Source organism: Parambassis ranga, chromosome 3 (assembly GCF_900634625.1).
Source record: "Parambassis ranga chromosome 3, fParRan2.1, whole genome shotgun sequence".
Lineage (NCBI taxonomy): Eukaryota > Metazoa > Chordata > Actinopteri > Ambassidae > Parambassis > Parambassis ranga.
This window is the reverse complement of record NC_041024.1, coordinates 21,179,604-21,198,975: the sequence shown is the minus strand read 5'-3', so window position 1 is coordinate 21,198,975 and position 19,372 is coordinate 21,179,604. Positions and strand designations below refer to the sequence as shown.

General features: G+C 42.4%; 1 protein-coding gene across 3 annotated transcripts in view; it reads right to left on the bottom strand.

The window, feature by feature from the left end:
* Positions 1 to 1,120: 1,120 nt before the first annotated feature.
* Positions 1,121 to 19,372, bottom strand: part of kif13ba (kinesin family member 13Ba) — a 31,885-nt gene continuing 13,633 nt past the window's right edge. For 2 of the 3 annotated variants that reach the window (XM_028401102.1, XM_028401103.1), the window contains 32 exons: positions 19,146 to 19,233; positions 18,615 to 18,749; positions 15,474 to 15,586; positions 15,243 to 15,354; positions 14,895 to 15,107; positions 14,702 to 14,812; positions 14,448 to 14,582; positions 13,959 to 14,089; positions 13,651 to 13,737; positions 13,335 to 13,525; positions 12,962 to 13,241; positions 12,688 to 12,850; positions 12,444 to 12,599; positions 12,193 to 12,342; positions 11,974 to 12,099; positions 11,686 to 11,859; positions 11,442 to 11,599; positions 11,241 to 11,373; positions 11,001 to 11,156; positions 10,824 to 10,923; positions 10,220 to 10,346; positions 10,057 to 10,112; positions 9,849 to 9,973; positions 9,484 to 9,759; positions 9,231 to 9,383; positions 9,026 to 9,103; positions 8,888 to 8,938; positions 8,635 to 8,791; positions 7,808 to 7,938; positions 7,542 to 7,598; positions 6,620 to 7,199; positions 1,121 to 6,509 (listed from right to left, as the gene is read on the bottom strand). In XM_028401102.1, the coding sequence (XP_028256903.1) occupies positions 6,304 to 6,509; positions 6,620 to 7,199; positions 7,542 to 7,598; positions 7,808 to 7,938; positions 8,635 to 8,791; positions 8,888 to 8,938; positions 9,026 to 9,103; positions 9,231 to 9,383; positions 9,484 to 9,759; positions 9,849 to 9,973; positions 10,057 to 10,112; positions 10,220 to 10,346; positions 10,824 to 10,923; positions 11,001 to 11,156; positions 11,241 to 11,373; positions 11,442 to 11,599; positions 11,686 to 11,859; positions 11,974 to 12,099; positions 12,193 to 12,342; positions 12,444 to 12,599; positions 12,688 to 12,850; positions 12,962 to 13,241; positions 13,335 to 13,525; positions 13,651 to 13,737; positions 13,959 to 14,089; positions 14,448 to 14,582; positions 14,702 to 14,812; positions 14,895 to 15,107; positions 15,243 to 15,354; positions 15,474 to 15,586; positions 18,615 to 18,749; positions 19,146 to 19,233 (4,909 nt within the window). In that variant the 3' untranslated portion in view covers positions 1,121 to 6,303. The remainder of the gene's footprint in view (positions 6,510 to 6,619; positions 7,200 to 7,541; positions 7,599 to 7,807; positions 7,939 to 8,634; positions 8,792 to 8,887; positions 8,939 to 9,025; positions 9,104 to 9,230; positions 9,384 to 9,483; positions 9,760 to 9,848; positions 9,974 to 10,056; positions 10,113 to 10,219; positions 10,347 to 10,823; positions 10,924 to 11,000; positions 11,157 to 11,240; positions 11,374 to 11,441; positions 11,600 to 11,685; positions 11,860 to 11,973; positions 12,100 to 12,192; positions 12,343 to 12,443; positions 12,600 to 12,687; positions 12,851 to 12,961; positions 13,242 to 13,334; positions 13,526 to 13,650; positions 13,738 to 13,958; positions 14,090 to 14,447; positions 14,583 to 14,701; positions 14,813 to 14,894; positions 15,108 to 15,242; positions 15,355 to 15,473; positions 15,587 to 18,614; positions 18,750 to 19,145; positions 19,234 to 19,372) is intronic. The other variant, XM_028401104.1, reaches the window with a different exon arrangement.

Genomic DNA, 19,372 nt, shown 5'->3' with positions numbered 1-19,372 from the left:
CTGCTTTTTGATCCAATGTTGACACTGTTTGTGCCAGAAACCTGTTTTCAGTTGCCTGAGTTGTGACAGAGAAGAGAGTTTTGTGTCAGGACTGCATCAGGCGCCGTATGCTGCTGTGTCCTTTCATTGGTCAGAATGCAGTTTTACCATCTGCCTTCAATCCTCTGTTGCCTTGTTATAGTGTTTTGTTTTGAGCTTCCTTCTCTACATGCACCCTCAGCACAGACTATGTACCTTGACAGCATTGGGCTTTGCCAAATGGAGCTGCCTCTTCAGTGCTGTTTGCGATGCTTCCTTTGGCCCTCGGCTGTTATCACGACAAAACCGTTAATGAGGTCGTTATCGGGGTCGTTGACCTTTGACCTGACCTGAGATCTGAAGAAAGAGAAAGCACAGGGAATCCAGTGTGATGGATTCAGACAGTCCATGCCTCAGAACTGGATGTTGTTCTCATGTAGTAAGTCAGTGTTGTGAAATGCAGTCTAACATTTCTATACGTTTTTTTTGTTAATAGATGAAACAAAAAGACAAATATCGTTCATGCAGTTGACAGACGATGCAGACCTTCCAGTCTTAATGTTCTCATTTAACCATCCAGTGACTGGAATTACTTCAGCAGCTGAAAAATGGTGGTTGCCATTTCATTCTGGCAATAAGCTCTTCATTAAAGCTCTACAAAACAAAAACAAAAAAATGGAACCTCAGCAGGATGTTTGTTGTATCAGTTTATCCTCCTGTTATTTTCTATTTCAAGATTTAGTGCCTTTTTTGGACGGTAGACTGTTGTGTAATCACTATGTAGAAATTCTACATGTCTTTTGTTACTTTTTCATCTGTTGGATAAACCTTATTTGTTATTTTTAAGGTGTGTTTTTATTGATATTCTATTTACAAGGGAATAAAAACTGATCAGACTCCACGCTGCGTGTTTTGTTTACATCCGAGCGGCGAGAGGGAAACTAATGAGCGTGTGCAGTGGGCTGTGTAATAAAATACAAACATTGAAGCTACAATATTTTTCAGTCATCTTAACAAATCCTTTAACATCCCTGTGAACATTTAGTGTATTTAGCATTTCAATTACAAACAACTGCCCCACACAAATAAACAACAGATACTCTTAATATTCCTCTCTTTTTATTTTTCCTTACCAGATTACTATTCAGATGATAAAAAATGAAAATTATAAATGTATTATAATACACATTTATTCTTTGGATTGCAGCATAGAATTACATAAAACAATTAAATTAATCAAAACCCAAACTTGTGCTCAGATTTTTCTTTTTATAAGTCTTAATATGCGCATATATACACATACATACATACATAGAACAACCACTCTCACACATACAGATGACAAACCCGCTCCACAGAATCAACTGTAGCAGTGACTGATAATAATTAGTTAGGATCACAGATATAGTAATACTGTTGATCAGGCCGAGGCCACGTTAAACCTTTTTTATTATTATTAGTATTTCCTTCAGCTGAAGTGTGAATAGTTACAGGACTGGAAAGATGGAGGAGTAATCTCCCTGACTTAGCAAGCACCGAAGCTCCATAAGCAATTATTTAGCTTTACATCTTTACACAGCTCACTACAATATGGCTGCTGGTACCGCAGAGGAATACAGATACCAACTGCTATTCAAATGCACCAGGAGGAGGAAGAGGAGCAGAAGAATGAGGAAGAGAAGGCGCAAATTTTCCTGGAAAGCAGAGCCACATGTTGAAATAATCGGACACTGCCGTTAAATGGGAGGGGTGGGGGGGGAGCACCTGCAACAAGGCTGTATTGCATCATGGCCACGTATTGCTTGTTTGTTATTCTAGTAAAGGGGGACTGGTTGCAACCAGATCAGCATCAGGTGCATCAACTCTTTATAGTGGGGGGTGGCAGGTGGCAACCAGGAGCAGGGACAGAGGTAGTTATGAGGTGAAAACTGACTACAGAGGCAGGAGCTATTTAACCAATACAAACCCAAAAAAATGACAAGATCTGATCTGATCACAGGTGGCTCTGAGGCACGCTGCTGCAGGGCAGTGGTGGGTTATATGGTTTCTATATAAAATTCCTATTTCAGGTTTACCAGCACCCACTGAGAGAGGCGACACATCAGCCTCATTTCTGGTGGAACAGAGCAATAAACCTGACAGCTCCCGTGACCAAAATGACCAGAAGAAAGTCTTTCTGATTTTACAGGAAACCAGAAGGGTGTTTTTGTGGTTTTGGAATGACCCTCTTTTAATGACACAGTATGCTGAGGGTTTACTGTCGAGTACAGCGTGTTTAGTTAGAGCGCTGAGATTGTTCCTGCTAAAACCAGTCTGGTTCCAGGTTGAAGGCCACATTAAGGCAGGGGGTTGCTCCAGATGAGAACGTCCCATACGCAGCACACAGCCACAAGAAATCCAACAGAGATATGGGACCCATTCTGAGCAAAGTAAATGCACTTAAACAAAAAACCACTAAACAAACACTCTGAGGGGCTGAAGCCTCACACAGAGCTGACTATGCTGAGATCCAAATCACATTAATAAAAATAAACTTAACGGTGGTTCTGATGGATTACACAGTCACATAAGTAATACTGTTGGCTTTGCTCTAATCTCTGCAGTGGCAGAGATGGAGACAGCTGAAATGACAATAGCGACGACTACTGCTACTTTCCTTTGTACAGTTTCTCACTGAAATGGCTTTTGTTGCTCTGTACATTGTGTGCATCTACCATAGTTACCATCACACTTGACACAGCGAAACATTTATGATGCTGCAAACTACATGGAGAATTACAGAGTGTGTGCTGTGAGTTTTTGTCACTGCGTAAAATCGTTTGAAATGCGGTCAAGCACTGAGTGAAGGAATATTGCTCCAAAACACTGAATCATAAAAAAAAAATCACTTCTTCAATATACAAGTGTTTCAAGAGTTAACTTCAATTCTCTCTGGAGACTTTTTGTGCAAATTAGTTGAAGCGCTGATATGAAAACAGTGTGTGGAAGATGGTTACATGGTTTCTGAGGCACAGTAACAAAAAAACAAAAAGGATATCCAGAAAGCCTGAAGTGATCTCAAACCCCTAAAACAGTGTCTGAGCAGAGACCAGGATGGGGAAAGTCCAGTGGCCACAGAGACTGGAATTTTAAATGGAGAGCAGAGAGGCTGGAGGTTTGCTGCTCCTACTCCCAGGAACTGTAAGTGAAGTGGCAACTGGTGGTCATTTCCCATCTTGGCAAAGATGCACAGACACAACTGAATCAGAGCCAGGTTCAACCAACATTCACACACACACACACACACACAAAGACACAGAAAAAACTGCCTCCTTCCTTCATCACCACCAAACATTTATGAACCAAAATATCATAAAAACAAACCCAACAAGAGTCCAACCTAAACAGCTTTTTACAACCCGCCAACCAACAGCATACCAGACATCCACCAACCAATCAGAGGACTCCAGGGTCACAGGCTCTAAGGCCAGATAATAAATACACAGATAATAAAGAGGTCAATGGTGATATACTTTTGCCTTGACTCACTTGTCAATTTAAATGCAACTCTATAGTTTCCTCTGTCCTCTTTGAAAACCAATATGGAGGTTATTTTCACCCAGAAAATAAATCTGACTCTCTTCTTCAAGGCTCATATGACAAAGTGCCTCATTGGTAGGAATTTTTACTGCTTCATAAAAAATATATTGAACCAAAAGCGCTGACTTTAGTCCATTTGAGATCCCAAAACTACTGAAGTCCAATCTAGCATACAGTACAAGATAAGAGAGTGTTGGATAAATCAACTCATCCATTTACAGCTAAATTTACAATGCTAATAGCAGCAAATCATTTGTGCAATATTAATTCAAATAAAAAGGCTTTATCAATTTTCATGCGATAAAGGCATGTGTACAAGCAATTAAATATAAATAGTCAATTTATGCCCCTTTAAATTAAGAAGGCGCATGATAAATGAACATGATAATGTTTGTACATACTGAGGGCACTGACATGCATGCAGTACTCCAGATAATGTATTTATATACATACTCAGTATATATGGATAAACTGTCACCATGGAAACAGCTACTGACAGCAAAACTTGCCTCAGCTGAAATTACAAACATGTAAGATACAAAATTCAGGGTCTTCATCAGGATATGAACTCAAACTGTGAATGAAACACAGTGTTAAAGTATCCGAAGCAATGATGAAATATTCATGTCCCACTCTTACATCAGTCTATGCCTATGGCTCACTATGTGAGACGGCATCACCTGGACACTCAAACCTGGATAAACTCTTGCTTATTAAAGAAGTTCTCCACTTTATTTAATGTATCAAATGCCATCAGGACTCATCAGGCAATTCGTAAATATTTGCTTAATCTAAAACAGAAGTTTGACTTTTATTTTCAGTTAACCACTGCTTGCTGTCTGCCCTAAAATCAACAATAAAAATAAAAATGATAATCTGCCGTCTTGATTTCTTGTGTAGAAACAAGTAACATCGAACACGTTCCTCATCAATAGAGCTGTGTGTGTCAATATTATTGGTGTTTAACTGATGAGTAAGGAATGTTTGAATAGTTTCATACTTTACCATTTTCCCAAATGTGTCAGTACTTAAAAACAAAGCTGAAGGTTCTTTTTAAAAATGATGCATAGAAGCAAAATAATCCCATTCTGAAGCTTGAAATATCCAGCAGAAAATCACTTTCTTTTCCTCCATACATCTCAGTTCCGTCAACACGCCACCAAAATTCTGCTCGGACAGCGCCTCCTGGTGTCCAGATCTCACCTGTCACTTACAGAGGATTAACAGGACTCGAAACAAACACCTGAACCAACCCATTCAGACCCATCCCTTCAAATGACCTCGGCTGCTTTGAGGGACAGTCCTCCGTCTCACTGCATCATAACCACAGTCACGTTCTGATCACATACAGAAGCTTCTTATCCAACATCTCCAGTGCAAAATCGACTTTTAAAGCCTCCCAACATGCTCCCATAGTGGCTTTGTCCAACAAGGACATGACTCTTCCTGTTCTACACAGCTAATCTTTAACACCGGCACAACTACATTAACATGCACTTGTGCACATAGGGCAACACTGTACAACTTTTACAAATACGAACACACTTTACAGACACGAACGTGCACGCACGCACACACACCAACCTTTGCCTTTCCCCTCTGCAGTCCCTGAGATCACCTCACACTTAGCACAAGGCATTCTCTTCAACACAAACACAACCAATACAATTTAAATATACAGAAGAAAAAAATGCAAACTAAGCCATGGTGAAGGCACATTCTGGGAGGATCGAAGTATCTTCAAAAGTAGTCCAGGAAGGAGAGACAAGTGTCAAACAATGAGTCAAAGTTAAGTCTGCAAACTGGACCTGGAGATTGCAAGGTTACCGTAGTTTGAGTGGCAGCTGTTGCAGGGAATTCTGGGACATAAGGTCTCAGGTAGAGACATCGTATGCAGGGATGCAAACACATCACATGTGAAAATGCAGCTAAAGGCCTGCTATCACAGTGTTACTGGTATGTGTTAGGTTTATATCACTTTTTAAAAAAAGTTTGTCACTTTAAAAAAGTGTTTAAAATTAAAAGTTCTGTTCATTTACAATGACAGGAAGCACAGGGATATGGTGTAGAAACACAAGATAATTCAAATTTCTGTGTACTGTACTTTTCAGCTTGTGTGGTTAGAAATCTGTATGGCATTAAAGTAGCATTGACAGGCTAACAAAATGACTAATGAGAATTAAAAAGTAATAAAATAAAGATAAAAATTTAGACAAAAAGCAAACGGGGCAAAGAAAATCATGTCCCCCTCCCAACCAAATGATCTAATGTGACTTGTTTGCATCCCTGTAAAGCAGCTCAGAAAGCATCTGAGACAAATCATCCAGCCTGCAGTGTCTAATCCACATCCCCACTGGTCCAAGTATGTTCCTCAGTTTGCTACCGTTTGCTCTCAGCAGTCTTCCCATTGACTGCAATGTTCCCACATGATGATGAACCAGTACTTCCTTAGACTTCAATATACTCTGCATAGTCTTTCTTCAACTTACTTACACTTGCTCTGAAAGGTTTCTTCACTGTCTATAGTCTATTTCCATTCCTTTTCTATGAATGGATGTAGTGACTGTAGTTTCCATCTAGATGAGGTTAGGCAGTAGGTCAGTTGTGATGCATGAGCCAATTGCATAGCTGGGAGGAGAAGGAGAGTGGACGAGGAGGAGGATAGTGGGGAGTTCATCTCTCCCATCCAGCTCCTAGTTTCCCGTCTCAGCTGCTCCAGGACTTGCGGTTCTCCCCCCGGCGACCAATAACGGCTTCTCCTCGCAGGACAGGGACATGAGCAGGAGGGGCAAACTCGCCCGTCCGTCGACTGGTTCGATCGCGGCAGGACAGCCGGTCTGGGCGGACCAGCACCCCATAACCTGGTTTACACTGGAAATACCGATGACCTCCGACCGAGCCATCATTCTTACCTGTAAGGAGAATATATTAAATATCATCATACCCTGTAAAAAAGCCATTTGGCAGTGTAGCATGGGATCTATCGATCCAGTCAGTAATAAAAAACAAAGTGATTTCTCACCGACAGGAGTGTCAAGCTCCACCCCCACCCACACTCCTTCAGCAAACTGCGTCATTCCCACGTAGCGTACTGTCCCCGCCTTACTGGCTCCTACTGTAACATACGCCCCTTCTGTCAGCCAATCAGGCAGTATGTCATCATTACGACGCTCTTCATCATCCACAAATATCTCCAGTCTCTCAAAGCCTTCTCCTTCTGAGTTTACCAGCTTCTTTTCAGACACAATTTCCGCTGAGATGTTGTTATGATTGGCTGAGCTGTGGGATGCAGGTAGAGCGACGACGGCCATCTTGGCACCACACTGAGAAGGAGAGGTCATAATATCGTTCCTGTCAGCACCCTGCTGCTGCTGGGGATTTGTGGGTAATGTTGTCTCAGCAGCCAGGAGGGAGGAAGATGAGGAGGAGGGTTGGAGGACATCAGACAGGGTAACTGTAGAAACACTAGTGGAGAAGTAGCCGCTTGACGATTGGCTGAGGGGGCTGAGGGGGGTGGTGTCATGCGGGTCATGCACGGGAAGAGAAGGAACATCTGGGAACTCAGCCCGTCTGTCTTTGGAGAGGGGCCGTAGATTAGCGGCCTACAGGAAACCAACGGTTGCCGCAGGAACACAGGGACAGACGAGAGCATGCAGACAAGGCAAAATAACAAAATGATTAACAATAATTATCAGCTTCCAAAAAAATGTTGTAATCTCAGTTTAGGCCAGCAGGAAAGAGAATCCTTCCTACAAGAGTCCTTGGCTCTTTTAATTCTTTATATTGGTGCAATCAGGAAGAACTGATATAACCAATACAAATATGAATGTACAAACAGACAGTTCTTTATAAAGACAGATCTAAAGCTAATGCTCATACAACCGCACCAAATAAACTGAGACGAGATCAGAACATAAGGTGAAAAAGATGATGCCTCATCTCACCGTCTCAGTCTTGCCTCTGTCGTCCCCTCCTGATGATGTCACGATGCGAGGCACATGCTGCAGACAAACAAGGTCATACCAAGAAAATAAGAGCACATGAATGCACATATGTAACAAATGTCACATATTAGAAAATACACTTGATATATTTTGCCTCCACAAAAAGAAAAGTAGGTCAATAGTGACTTTCTCTAGTGCAGCTGATCAATGAAGGACACATGGCCTGTGATTGTGGACTGTATGGATTGTATTCTAGCTCTGCTGACCTGCTGGTTGTGCGGTGAAGGTCTCAGCTCCTTCTTGTCATCTCGAGCTGGAAACAGAGACTTGAGCAGTTTGGGCATCTGAGGAACCAGCGCCTTAACTGAAAGATAAGAGGCAGCAAGTCCTAAACGACCTGGGGGAGGGGTGGGGAGGGGATGGAGGAAGAAGAGAGGAAAGAAGCAAGGAAACAGGAGAAGGTCCAGGAGGCAGAGGAGGTGTGAAAGATTAAGACCCGAAGTTGACAGCAAGCCTAGAAAATGGCAAACAAAACCCCCAAAACAGTGATAGACTGACAGAAACTAGCCATAATACACACTAACACATAGATGATTGATTTTAAAATGGTCAATATCACTAAACTGTAAATCGGAAAAAACAATTATTAATTCTGTTCATTTTTTAACAGAATTAATCTAAATGAGTTTACAGTCACATGTATTCTGACATGGAATAGAAATCAGTATGAATTATTAGCTGACAGAAACATTCAGATTGATCACACCAGACTTTAAAAAGTTTTGATGATTATGAGGAGAGGTGTGAGAGAAGGGTACACTGTGTTCAATCAATGCCAAATGGCTGGAGAAGCACAGTGGGTAGAAGGATGAATATTACACTTGTACTGGGACAGAAGGACACAGAGTGAAGACAATTAAGAGCATTATGTGATAGGATGTGGTGTTTAGGGAACAGCAGGCTAAAAAAAGAGAATGAAGTGAAGAGGAGCGCTGCAAAAAGAACTGAGGAGATGAGAAGAAGAATAAGTGGAGGACTTGAAGGGAAGATGGTGGAGCATGGCGAGGAGAAGACAGTGTGAAGTGAGCTTTACCTTGCTCTGGTTCCTGGCTCTGTTGGGGCGTGATGGGGAAGGGTGATGAGGATGAAGAGGGGGAGGTGGAGTAGGTGGAGGGGGAAGAGGCTGGGCGGGGTAGGGTACGTTGAAATTGAGAGGGCATGAAGATGTCCTGCTGACTCTCCCAACGACCCTGAGAAGCGGCAAAGTAGACAGCATATTGGTTTGACTGAATTATCATGACACTGTGCCAGCAGACCTATGCTTAGGTACAATATGGTTATTATACCTTATCGTCCAGCAGGCAGGTTGTAGAAAGGTCTTGTCTACTTCCAGACAGCTGAGGGATTAGAGAGAAACTGAGTATTTTGAAAAGTCATATTCTATTTCAGTATCAAATATCAAACATTCTATTTTTCGCATTTACCCTGTGGACAGAAGGAGAGCTTAGGCTCCTTCTGTTATTCCTCCCTCTGCCAGCCAGCTGCTCCTTCACTGCCACCTCCTGATTCACAGAGACATTTAGAATCATCAGAATAGAAGAATAAAGAAAAAAGTATTATGACTATATGGCCGCCTATTAAGCAGCTGATTTAATTTCTGTCTACAGTTCTTCAGTGTTCTCCATCTACCTGTCTGAGTCTATCCAGGGTCAGGATGTTTTCTAGACTCAGAACACTGCGCAGGTATTTCTCAATGGCTGCCTCGTCGTCTCCAGATGAACTGTTGTGTGCGTTAGCAGCGAGTCTGGCCAGCATCTCTCTGTCCTCTGAGCCTGGAGCATCCTAATGACAAAATGAAACAAAAGGTCAAATGAATAAAAGTTGTGTTGAATCATCCGACTAGTAAAGCCTACCAATGCCTTGATCCCGTTATTGATCTTACCCCTGGGATGTTGGAGACCACCTCAAAGGTGACACCACAGCCAGGTATGGTGCTGCGGGTTGACATCCTTCGGAGAAAGTTGTGGGCAAACCCCTGGCGGCCCGGGTTAACATTGACACAGATTCTCTTTCTCAGCACCAGCTGCATGTCGGCAGGGTGGCTGAGCTGTACGACCACTCGAACCGTCAGATAGACACGCTGGTCTGGCCACACTCCGCCACGACTTAGCTGGGGACACTCATGAACAGTAGAGTCCCATGAAGCCTCGGCTTTCACCTGCAAGTCATAGAGCACATTTTATGAATATGTTTCTTCAGTGGCTCTGAAGGGTGCCACAAAGATGCCCCACAGAGGCTCATCCTCACCTCTCCATCGTAGTGTTTGACAATCTGTAGGTCAAAGAAGTCATCCTCATCCTCTCCACTCAAGGTGGCATCCCAGCCTCCTGCCTCAGGAACCTCAAACTGGTCTTGAGAGCTAAGGTCATCAGCTAGGGAAATAATAAAAAAAATGAAAATTTTACCTGTAAGTACTAAAACAAATATGTGGATATAAATCAAAGAACTTTCATACGTTTGAGGTTCAGGAAGAGGACAGGAATATGAGTTTCCATGCCTGGCAGTGGTACCCTGTGCACAAAAACACACTTGTAATGGTAATGTAATTGTTTGACTGTACTGAAAAAAGTGAAGGAAAAATTTAATAAATCAAATCAGAAACACACACACACACGTACCATTCAGCAGGTGCTCCAGGAATGCCGCTTCCAGCAGAGGGCACCATGACAGCATTTCTCTCCTCTGTAAGAGTCAAGCGCCACTCAAGCAGCTGGGCCTCTCTCTCCATGTCATCCTCTGTCTTTTCTGTAAATAATAGAATAAAAGTTATTTATTCATCCCAAGCTGGGAAATTTCACTGTTACAACAGCAATATACAGGCACTCAGCAAAGTGAACACAGATCTCTAAAGGTATTTATTAGAACAAAAAAGCAATATAAAATTTATGTACGAAAACAATAGTGTGCAATTGAAGAGCTACACCGTGTGCTAGTTTGTCACAACAATCAGTCAGAGTGTTATCTATGACACAAAGATGATGAGTTATATATAGTCTAAATGCTTAAGGCAGGAAAGATTTCCTGTAACGGTCCTTCAGACAACAACACAGCTGTGTGGGCCTTTTGGAAAGGCACTCCGTTGTCTGTCCAGTACAGGGTGGAGAGGGTGAACAAGGTTATTTTGATTGATAAAAGCTACAGATTAAAATACCACACTGTTTCTGAAGACGCCTGCAAACTATAGCTACAGAAATACATTGTAAATATGTGTGTTTGTATTACCTGCTTTGCTAACCAGATTCTGTAGGTGTTGGTCGAGGTATTCCTGTCTCTTGGTCAGTGCAGCTAACCACTGTCGCCGCAAGCGCTCCAGATCTCTTTCCTATCAAACACACCACTCAGTCGATTACTACAAGTTTGGACATGATGAAACAAATTAAACAAAGCGGTATTGTCTACCTGGTAACTGTCCATCTCATCTACTTCCTGGTTTGCTGTGGTGTTTGTGATTTCCACGCATCCCACTGATACTGCAAGCAGGATCTCTGCTATCAGAGGCATGGTGCCAGAATCCTGAACCGAGTGCACCTCTACCTGGATTCTCCTCGACTGACCCTGGAGATGGAGCATGGCATAGAAGTTTAGAGGATAAGATGCTAGTTAAATATTTAGAGGATGGCCTTTCAGCTGGCTCTCTACCTGACGAAGCTGGAAGATTCCCCCAGTCCGCACGTCTCTAGCAGGAACCACTTCCACTGGGACAAAGTCTCCGTTTTCATTTATCTCCAGGATTTGAATCCATAGCTCTAGGCGACGTGTTACCTCGCTCCACCTGCAAATACAAACATTATCAGACCAACTAGACCATGCAGAATAAGATTTAAAGGAGAGTGTGTGTACCTGTCTCGTAGTGTGCGTGTTTTGGCCTGGATGATGCTGAGGTCCCACAGTGCAGGGTTTCTTCCTGCATCGGCCTGTCTGTGTCCATACACCTCGATAGCCACTGCCCCTTCTGTGAGGTACTCAATGAAATCCTCACTTACTGACACCGCCAGCTCCTGCAGTACCCAAAAAGGCCAGTGTCATACCAACAACTTCTAATAATTCTGTTAGATGTATTTTTGGAAGCTGCATGGTTGTTTACCTTGCAGCTGTCGAACACCACCATGCAGTGTGGGTCTTTGGTGCTGGGTGATGAAGATGATGGGTCTACTTCAGGAGCCACAATGATGGGCTCAGGCTGGTCCCAGAATGAATACTGACAGAAGACGAAGTTGGACAGGTACTGAGGAAGACCAGTGGCTTGCAGGATCTTAATCTGCAGACAGCAGACAAACCAAAGCTCATTTACACACCTAAACAGCCTCAATCCAATTAATACAGATTTAGAAAGTAAACAAATATTCTTTCTGATCATGTAAGTGCACCTTACCATGCAAACCAATTTGCGGTCCTGAATTTCAATGTCTTGGTTGTTGTCAGTTTCATCTCCTCCAGCCATGTTGTCCTCTAAGCCCCCTCCAACCCTAATCACCTCTACATGCAGGCGCCCTGCAACCTGACCACAAGTAGGAGAGGAAAACCACCTTTATCCCTTCCTTACCTAGAACATGTATCTGTGGGTCTAATACAGCTGTGTAGTTAAGTCTACCTCTCCCTTCTGGTTGATGATGGGAACAGCATACTGCAGTTTGACGTCATAGAATAGACAGGAAAGGAAGACGTTGGCAACGCCGATCAGACTGTGGTTTTCTTGCTCATCAAAGAATGGGTCTGCCCGACGGAAATATGAGCGCATTACCTGGAGAACAAAAAACAAGTTTTTTTTAGCACTTACCATTCACAATTGCAAAAGCTGTAATCCTTGACAGGCAAGGCATATTTTTAAAAGGTTGCACTGACCGGGTTGTCTTGATTATGGACATGGTACTCCTGCCATTCTTGGTAAAGCTCTCTCATATCAACCAGGCGATTTTCCATTTTCTCCAAACTCCAAATCTGTTTCCCTCGACACCGCCGTCGGACCTGAATCGCTGGTTCGCTGAGCACTGCATCCCTCTATAAATACCCACATAGATGTATTTAGGTCAGGGTCCATGGGAAAAACAGACAAGAAACCTATACATGAAGTGTTTGTGTGTGAGACCTTGCGGTTTGCGTTGAGGTTGTCTGCTGGAATCTGCAGAGTAACTCTGTACTCAGTGTGTCTTTCTAGCTCCTCTGCGATAAAACACGCTTCTTGCACCAGTAGGTTTGCTCTCACTATTTGCTCCCTTAACCTCCGCAGACTCTTCACCAACAGCACTTCCCTGAAAAGATGGCAGATAAGAAGGGGAAACAGAGGAGAGGTGAGGAAATGTTTGTTCATGACCAGCATACCTTCATAACGAGAACACACACACACACACACACACACACACCTGTCCTCACTCCACTGTCGCAGTCTGCTCTGAGCACTGGTTGAATGGCTCATCCCTCCCATACTGAGTCTCTCCAGGCTGCGGTAGTGAGACTGCTGTCCTGGACCTTGCTGGCCAGATGGCGGGCCTCCAGACTGACCAGTGGATAAACGGTCTGGGTTGAGCTTCTTGCGGAGCTGCTGGAGCTCCTGCTCGTACATCTGCCTCTGTCGCTCCAGAGCAGAACGCTTCTCTTCTTCGTGCTGCCTCTCAAGAGACTGAAGGATGACCTGCATGGGGTCTGACAACGCACAATACAGAGGAGGCAGTGAACACAGGCAGTAAACTAAAGCAAGAGACTTATGTTCTGCATATGTAGAAAATCAACTATTACCATTGTTGCCCAAGGCCTTCATCATGACCTCTGTCTGTGCAAATTCATAAGAGAAGCTGACTTCACTGGACACTTCACTGGCTGTGTCACCATCTGCATCCAACTGCTCACTGCTGCCACTGTTCTTCATCACACCGCCCTCACTCTCCTCATCCTCTGCTCCTCGAGAGCGCCTCTTAGGAAGGTTGATCCTTAAATTGGGATAAGCACTGTCAGTGGCTAATGTGTGATGCAGCTTTAAAGATTTCAAAATGTGGAGCAGGACAAAAGTAAGAATATGAAATAATTTACACTATTAGCCATTTAAAAACGTTACCTAAAGAAGTGATTGTTTCCCCAGAGGATTCTGTCTCCATGGTGAAGCTGTAGAGCGTTGGTTACTGGAGAACCATTGACACATGTCCTTTGACAGCAGTAAACAAAGCAATAACATTAGTCAGTGGTGACATTTACCATTTTAATCTCTGTAATCCAAGATGGGTAAATAGTAAATAAAATGCAACACCCAGGTGGTTAAGTCAACTTTAAACCCTGGTAATGTTTGTGTCTGGAAAACCTAAGATAGAAACATATGTTCCTTTTTACCCATTAACCTGGACTTCCTGTGGCACTAGTGTTCCTTACCGAGCGTTGCGGTAGGGAGTGATGATAACAGCGGTCTCTGCTGTAATGTCAATGACACAGTGTTCTGCTTGGATACCCATCCCACACAGTTGGATGTCCTGGGAGTCTGCTGAGCCCACCTTTGTGTGTTCCTGAAAAAAAACATTCAAGATGTGACAATCCGTTACCAGCAAAGCTCAATTTCAAACAAGTCTAACATCTCATCATCATTTTTTTTTGCTGACCTAAATTTAGCTGCGTCTTCTGTCTCATTTTTATCTTTTCTGATCTGACTCAGTAACAGTAACGTCATTATTGTTCCATGAAGGCCTTTTTATGCTAAGATTTTGTACAATTGTATAAATTCCCCTTTTCCCAGACACTTTTTTATAAGCACCCACTAAAATTAAACTTATGTAAGGATTTTCTGTGACAACATGTGATATAACATTCAGATTTGATCATTAAATTGCAGTCATGTAGATAAGAGGAAATTGTGTATGTGTGCACCTTCAGGTAGTACACAAGCAGTTCATTGAGGGCAGGATCAGCGTTAAGGTTGACAAGAAAACTCTTGTCATCTCCAACTTTAATCCCTGAAGACTGCAGAGAAATACCCAGACTCTCTAACTGCTTCTGACGCTCCTAAAAACACACACAGGAAAAAGAAATGCGTTTATTTTATTGATTCAATATATAGCTGTGTAAAATACAACATATAGTTACACAGGCACTGTTTATGAACAGCAGCTTAATATGTTTACTTGTGCAATCTCTTCAGTTTTGCGAAGCTTCTCCTCCCATGTGATGGTCATTTCTTGAATCAACTTTTCAGATTCTTCCAGACGCTCTTTTAGCTCTGGAGCTTTTAAAGACTGAAGAAAAAAAAAATCAAATCAGAAAAAGGGAAAGCAGGTTTTATTTTATTTTTGTTGATTTTTTTTAAAGGTATCTCACCTCTGCCTGGGTCAGCTGTACTCGTAGTTTCTCTACTTCCTCCCGCAGCTCCCTAATGATGCGAGCATTGGGATCTTCATTGACAACAGCATGGTTAACAATGTTCTTTGCTCGGTCGGCATACCGCAGCGTTGATAGTGTCTCCTCATAGTTGTCTGCTGCAGGACTTACTGTTGCAACCATAGCTGTGCGACTATTGCCCCCCAGGCAGTCCTGGAGAGAAACAGTAAGACCGAATAAGGAGACAGAAAAGGAGAAATAAAACAACACTTATGAAACATATATTTTTCACAACAAGAAAACAAATCTGCCACTTCTGGGGCACATTTATGTTTATTGTGTAAGTACCTTCAGCAGCCATGTCAGAACTGAATCTCTGTATGGAACAAACTTGTTCTTGTTCTTAGCAGTTCCCTGCTCAGCCAGCGCAGAGATCACCAGACCCAGTGTAGTGAGAGATCTAGCAAACACACACACGCACAATGCTTAAACATCAAGACATTAGCAAGAGCTGAAAAAGTGCCACTCTTGCTCTAAAAATATATGTGCACAAATGACTTTGTGTATATGTCTGCTTACTTGTTGATATTGCTTCCCTCCTTCAGACGCTCTCCTGCTGCTCCTGTTTTCGCTGCTCGTTCACTTCCAGCCAAATCTACCAGACTCAGGCGACTCACCTTCTCGCCAGTCGTCTAATGAACAAAAGAATGTCACATTAATACTCAGCAACCTACTATACATTAGAAAAATACCTCCCATTGTAGGAGTTTAACATGGAGCCCCAGCATGATCCATTAGAAGATGTTTATCTAGAACACTTACTGAAAGAAGTAATGCATCCACATGATGCTTGACAACACTATGATGATCCATTATTCACTAAGGAGGTGCAACCTCAGCAAGGCCATCTAACGATGGGTTCTCAACAGCCTTCAACTGCGTGTCTTGTGTATCACAAGCATTAAATCAAACAACCCTGAGATAAACAACAAGCTATCTCAATGTCCCTCACTTGTGCTGTTAGGTGTGTTCGGGTTAAATATTTCTGTACACTCTTGTTGAGAAGATCCTTTCTGTGCCCTTCTCCAGTTCTTCTACCAACCAAGTGATGTCATCATCTTTCAGTCTCTTGTTGAAAGCCTCCCTCTGTGTCTCCTCACGAGCTGTTGAAGAGGTGGATATCACATCCCAACCTGGGCCTGAATGTCAGAAGTCAGTCTGACAAGGCTGATTGTATCACCTGATCGTCAGAACATCAACTAAACATCAGCAGAAAAAGTCCTGTGTGTTTACAGCTGATCTGAATAGTCTGGTCATTATACTTCTAAAGCCCAATATAATCAATATAATATAATATAATCATGCCAAAAGTAAAATCTCAGGTAGAGCAAACTCAAAACTTGAATATTCTCCTTATCAGGAGACCCAAGATAAAGATCAACCTCAAGAAGCAGTGATATAGATCAGCCTCACACTCACTGCAGCTTTCGTTTTGCCCGAGTAAGGCAAATTATTAAACAAACAGGAGATGTGTATCTGGGACAGAGCGAAAAGATCCAAAAATAGACCACTTTTAAATAGAGCCCTTAACTGTGATTAAAGGGAGACTTGGTGCTAACTATGAACACCAGCACATGTGAAGTCACAATTTTTGCAGCCTATTTCAGCAAGCTCCCTAAAGTAATGACCCCTGTTTGTAGCATACAGCGTTACCTGGTAGTGACAGACTTGGGGAGGAACACTATTAAACTAAAATTGACTTTCCTTTTATATTTGTATGTAGCTGTTCCTGTTTTTTACGTTTAGAGTACAATAGGCAGATATCTTCCATTCCAAGTTCCTATGCATATCTTAACATATGGCTGACTAGTGATATAGTGATAAGAAGGAAATACCAGACACCATAGCTTTTTTCTTGTTAGGTGTAAGTGACTTCTGAGACTAGAGAGATGATACCTGGATCTGTAACCAGATCAGCAGGCAGGACATGCATTTTTACAGCCTTCTTCTATCAGCTTCAAGGTACCAACATAGAACAATGGACACAGCAGCAAGACGTAGTATGTGATCTGGTACATGTCCCCGGGGTATAAAAATATTCCTGGGATGTTTGACCTGACAGAAATTCCAATAGTCTTACCAAATGTATTTAGCAAGAGAGGAAACGGAAAACAACTGAGGATTAGTGGCAAATAAGGTCTTAGTGCATATTGACTGAGGTGCAAGTTGAGGGTTTGGTTGCAGAGTCAGATGAGGACAGAGAGGAAATCATATAAGGAGTGTCAGAGTATCAGAATGATTCATCCAGCAGTGGGTGACTTTGCTGCTCGTCAGCTTGCCTTTTCTTTTGTAACATGTCAATTCATCACAGGTCTTCCGCTACCAACACTGTTTGCACCATTAGGGGGCACAGATGAGCTTTAATGTGACAGGATGCTTGTTATTTACTCAACACTGGATGTATCTATGTATTTAGGTGATACACATAAGACAGGTTATGGTATATGGTATAGACAGTTTTTCCACCCTGAGAACACTGTTAAGTAGTCTAATATTTTGAAGCACTAAAGGTATTTACATACTGTGCACAGCAGTCAACAATGAGAGCAAGTCTCTCATCACTGCCGTTCTGCTTATCAAAGCACACAAAGCAACAAAAAGTTGTACTAAATACTTAACAACCAGCCTTGCATGGCAAAAGAAAGTTGCTCAAATTATACTTACAAAGACAGAGAGTCATTAGGGACAATGCTAACTTGTTGAATTTTCAGGCAATTGCTCACATGTGTTTCATTTATAACAAAGACAAAACAGACAGGAAAGAGATGGGTCAGCTATATGGCTCACTCACAGACAAAGCAGTTTATGCATTAGCTGTTGGTTTAGCTTGATGAACCAACTGACTGGCTGTCTGGCCAACTTAGTGACTGACTGGGTGTGCCTTGAAAACAGAGCAGGCTGTATCAGCTGACAGACTCACAGTCATGCCTGTGAATTATTAACAGGCTTCGCTGGTAGCAAATTCCGCTGGAAATAAGAGCAAGAAGCAGGAGAGGCTATGTGGGTCAGATGGGATGATTCTTAGAGTGCCTGGTCAGATAGCAGAGTTGACATCATCTCATTTGGTGACTACGTTTTTACTCGCCAGCTGCACAGACTAATCAAACGTTTGACAGTTTAAGTACACAGATTGTATCCTGATGACACTGGAAGCCAATAGCAGCAGTATACCTAAGTGAAAAGACTAACATATGCAGACAGTGCTTAGAGGGTTGGGATGAAGTTAAGGAGTTTGAGCATACATTTAATCTAAGGTGTAGCAGATCTTGGAGAAGATACTGGGCTGTGACGAACACACACTGGCCAGCCCCCACTGCCCATGCAGTCCCTAGTGCATGCAACGGGCACTGTGACCTGACCCCGATGCTGTCAGCAGGCTCCAGACACACCTCTAGTGCTGGCAGCACAACACCAATTTTCTACTTAACTTTTTAAAAGGCCAAATGACAAAAGGAAGGTGAATAAAGCAATTATCCATCAAGTTCGAACAGGATTTTGTCTTTATCTGATATGAACACTAGTTACGCCGACAGCCATTCGCACCAACATTACCTGAACCATCATATGTTTTAAAATATTTTCCTTCATTAGCATTTAATAGAAGTCATGTGTGCTGTCTGAATCTGTTCAGCTGTGTGTGTGTGTGTGGTGATATCTTACCCCAGAGCCCAAGTCTTTGAGTGTGTGCGTGAGGATGATGTTGAAGACAGCGTGCGATCGACTGCTCTCCTCATTCATGTTGGTAGCTGCAACTGTGCGTGATTTATTTCCCTCTGACATGAGAGACTCAATGTCCTGATGGAACACGAGACAATCAATGAATAATTTTGATATTTTCTCCCTTCCTTACTACTATAGTCTCAGTTTCAGAAAAAAAAAGATTCTAAGCTATATTATACAGTACATGGTATGCTTATTTTTATATATGCGTATATATAGGATAATAACAACTACAAAATGCTACTGATTTGAATAAATTAATAAACAGCCTCATTAGTGGCAGTGTGCCTTTATGTGGGTGTTACATATCCTCAAAGTGATCAGCCAGAATGTGCCACAGTGCTGTATAATGGATGTCACTGGAAGTGTCAACAAACAGGATATAAAAGATAAAAAAAATCCCACTTTTTGATCATTGAGCTTATTAAACATAATGAAATATTTTATGTATTTGAGTATTTTTTTTTTTACCTTGTAGCATGCCACTGCTAATCGAGACAGGCCATCCACATAGGGACCCAAAACCTTATGCTCCCTCACCCTCAGCGTTTGTCGACCTCTGGATTGAGATTAAAAACAGGTTTAAAACACAGACAATATGGTCACTCTAGGCAAACTCAGGGGTGGCAATATAGGTTAAGTTTGTTCTAGGAGCCACTGAACTTTGCAGTTCATATATGCTTTGTTGGGATTTGGCT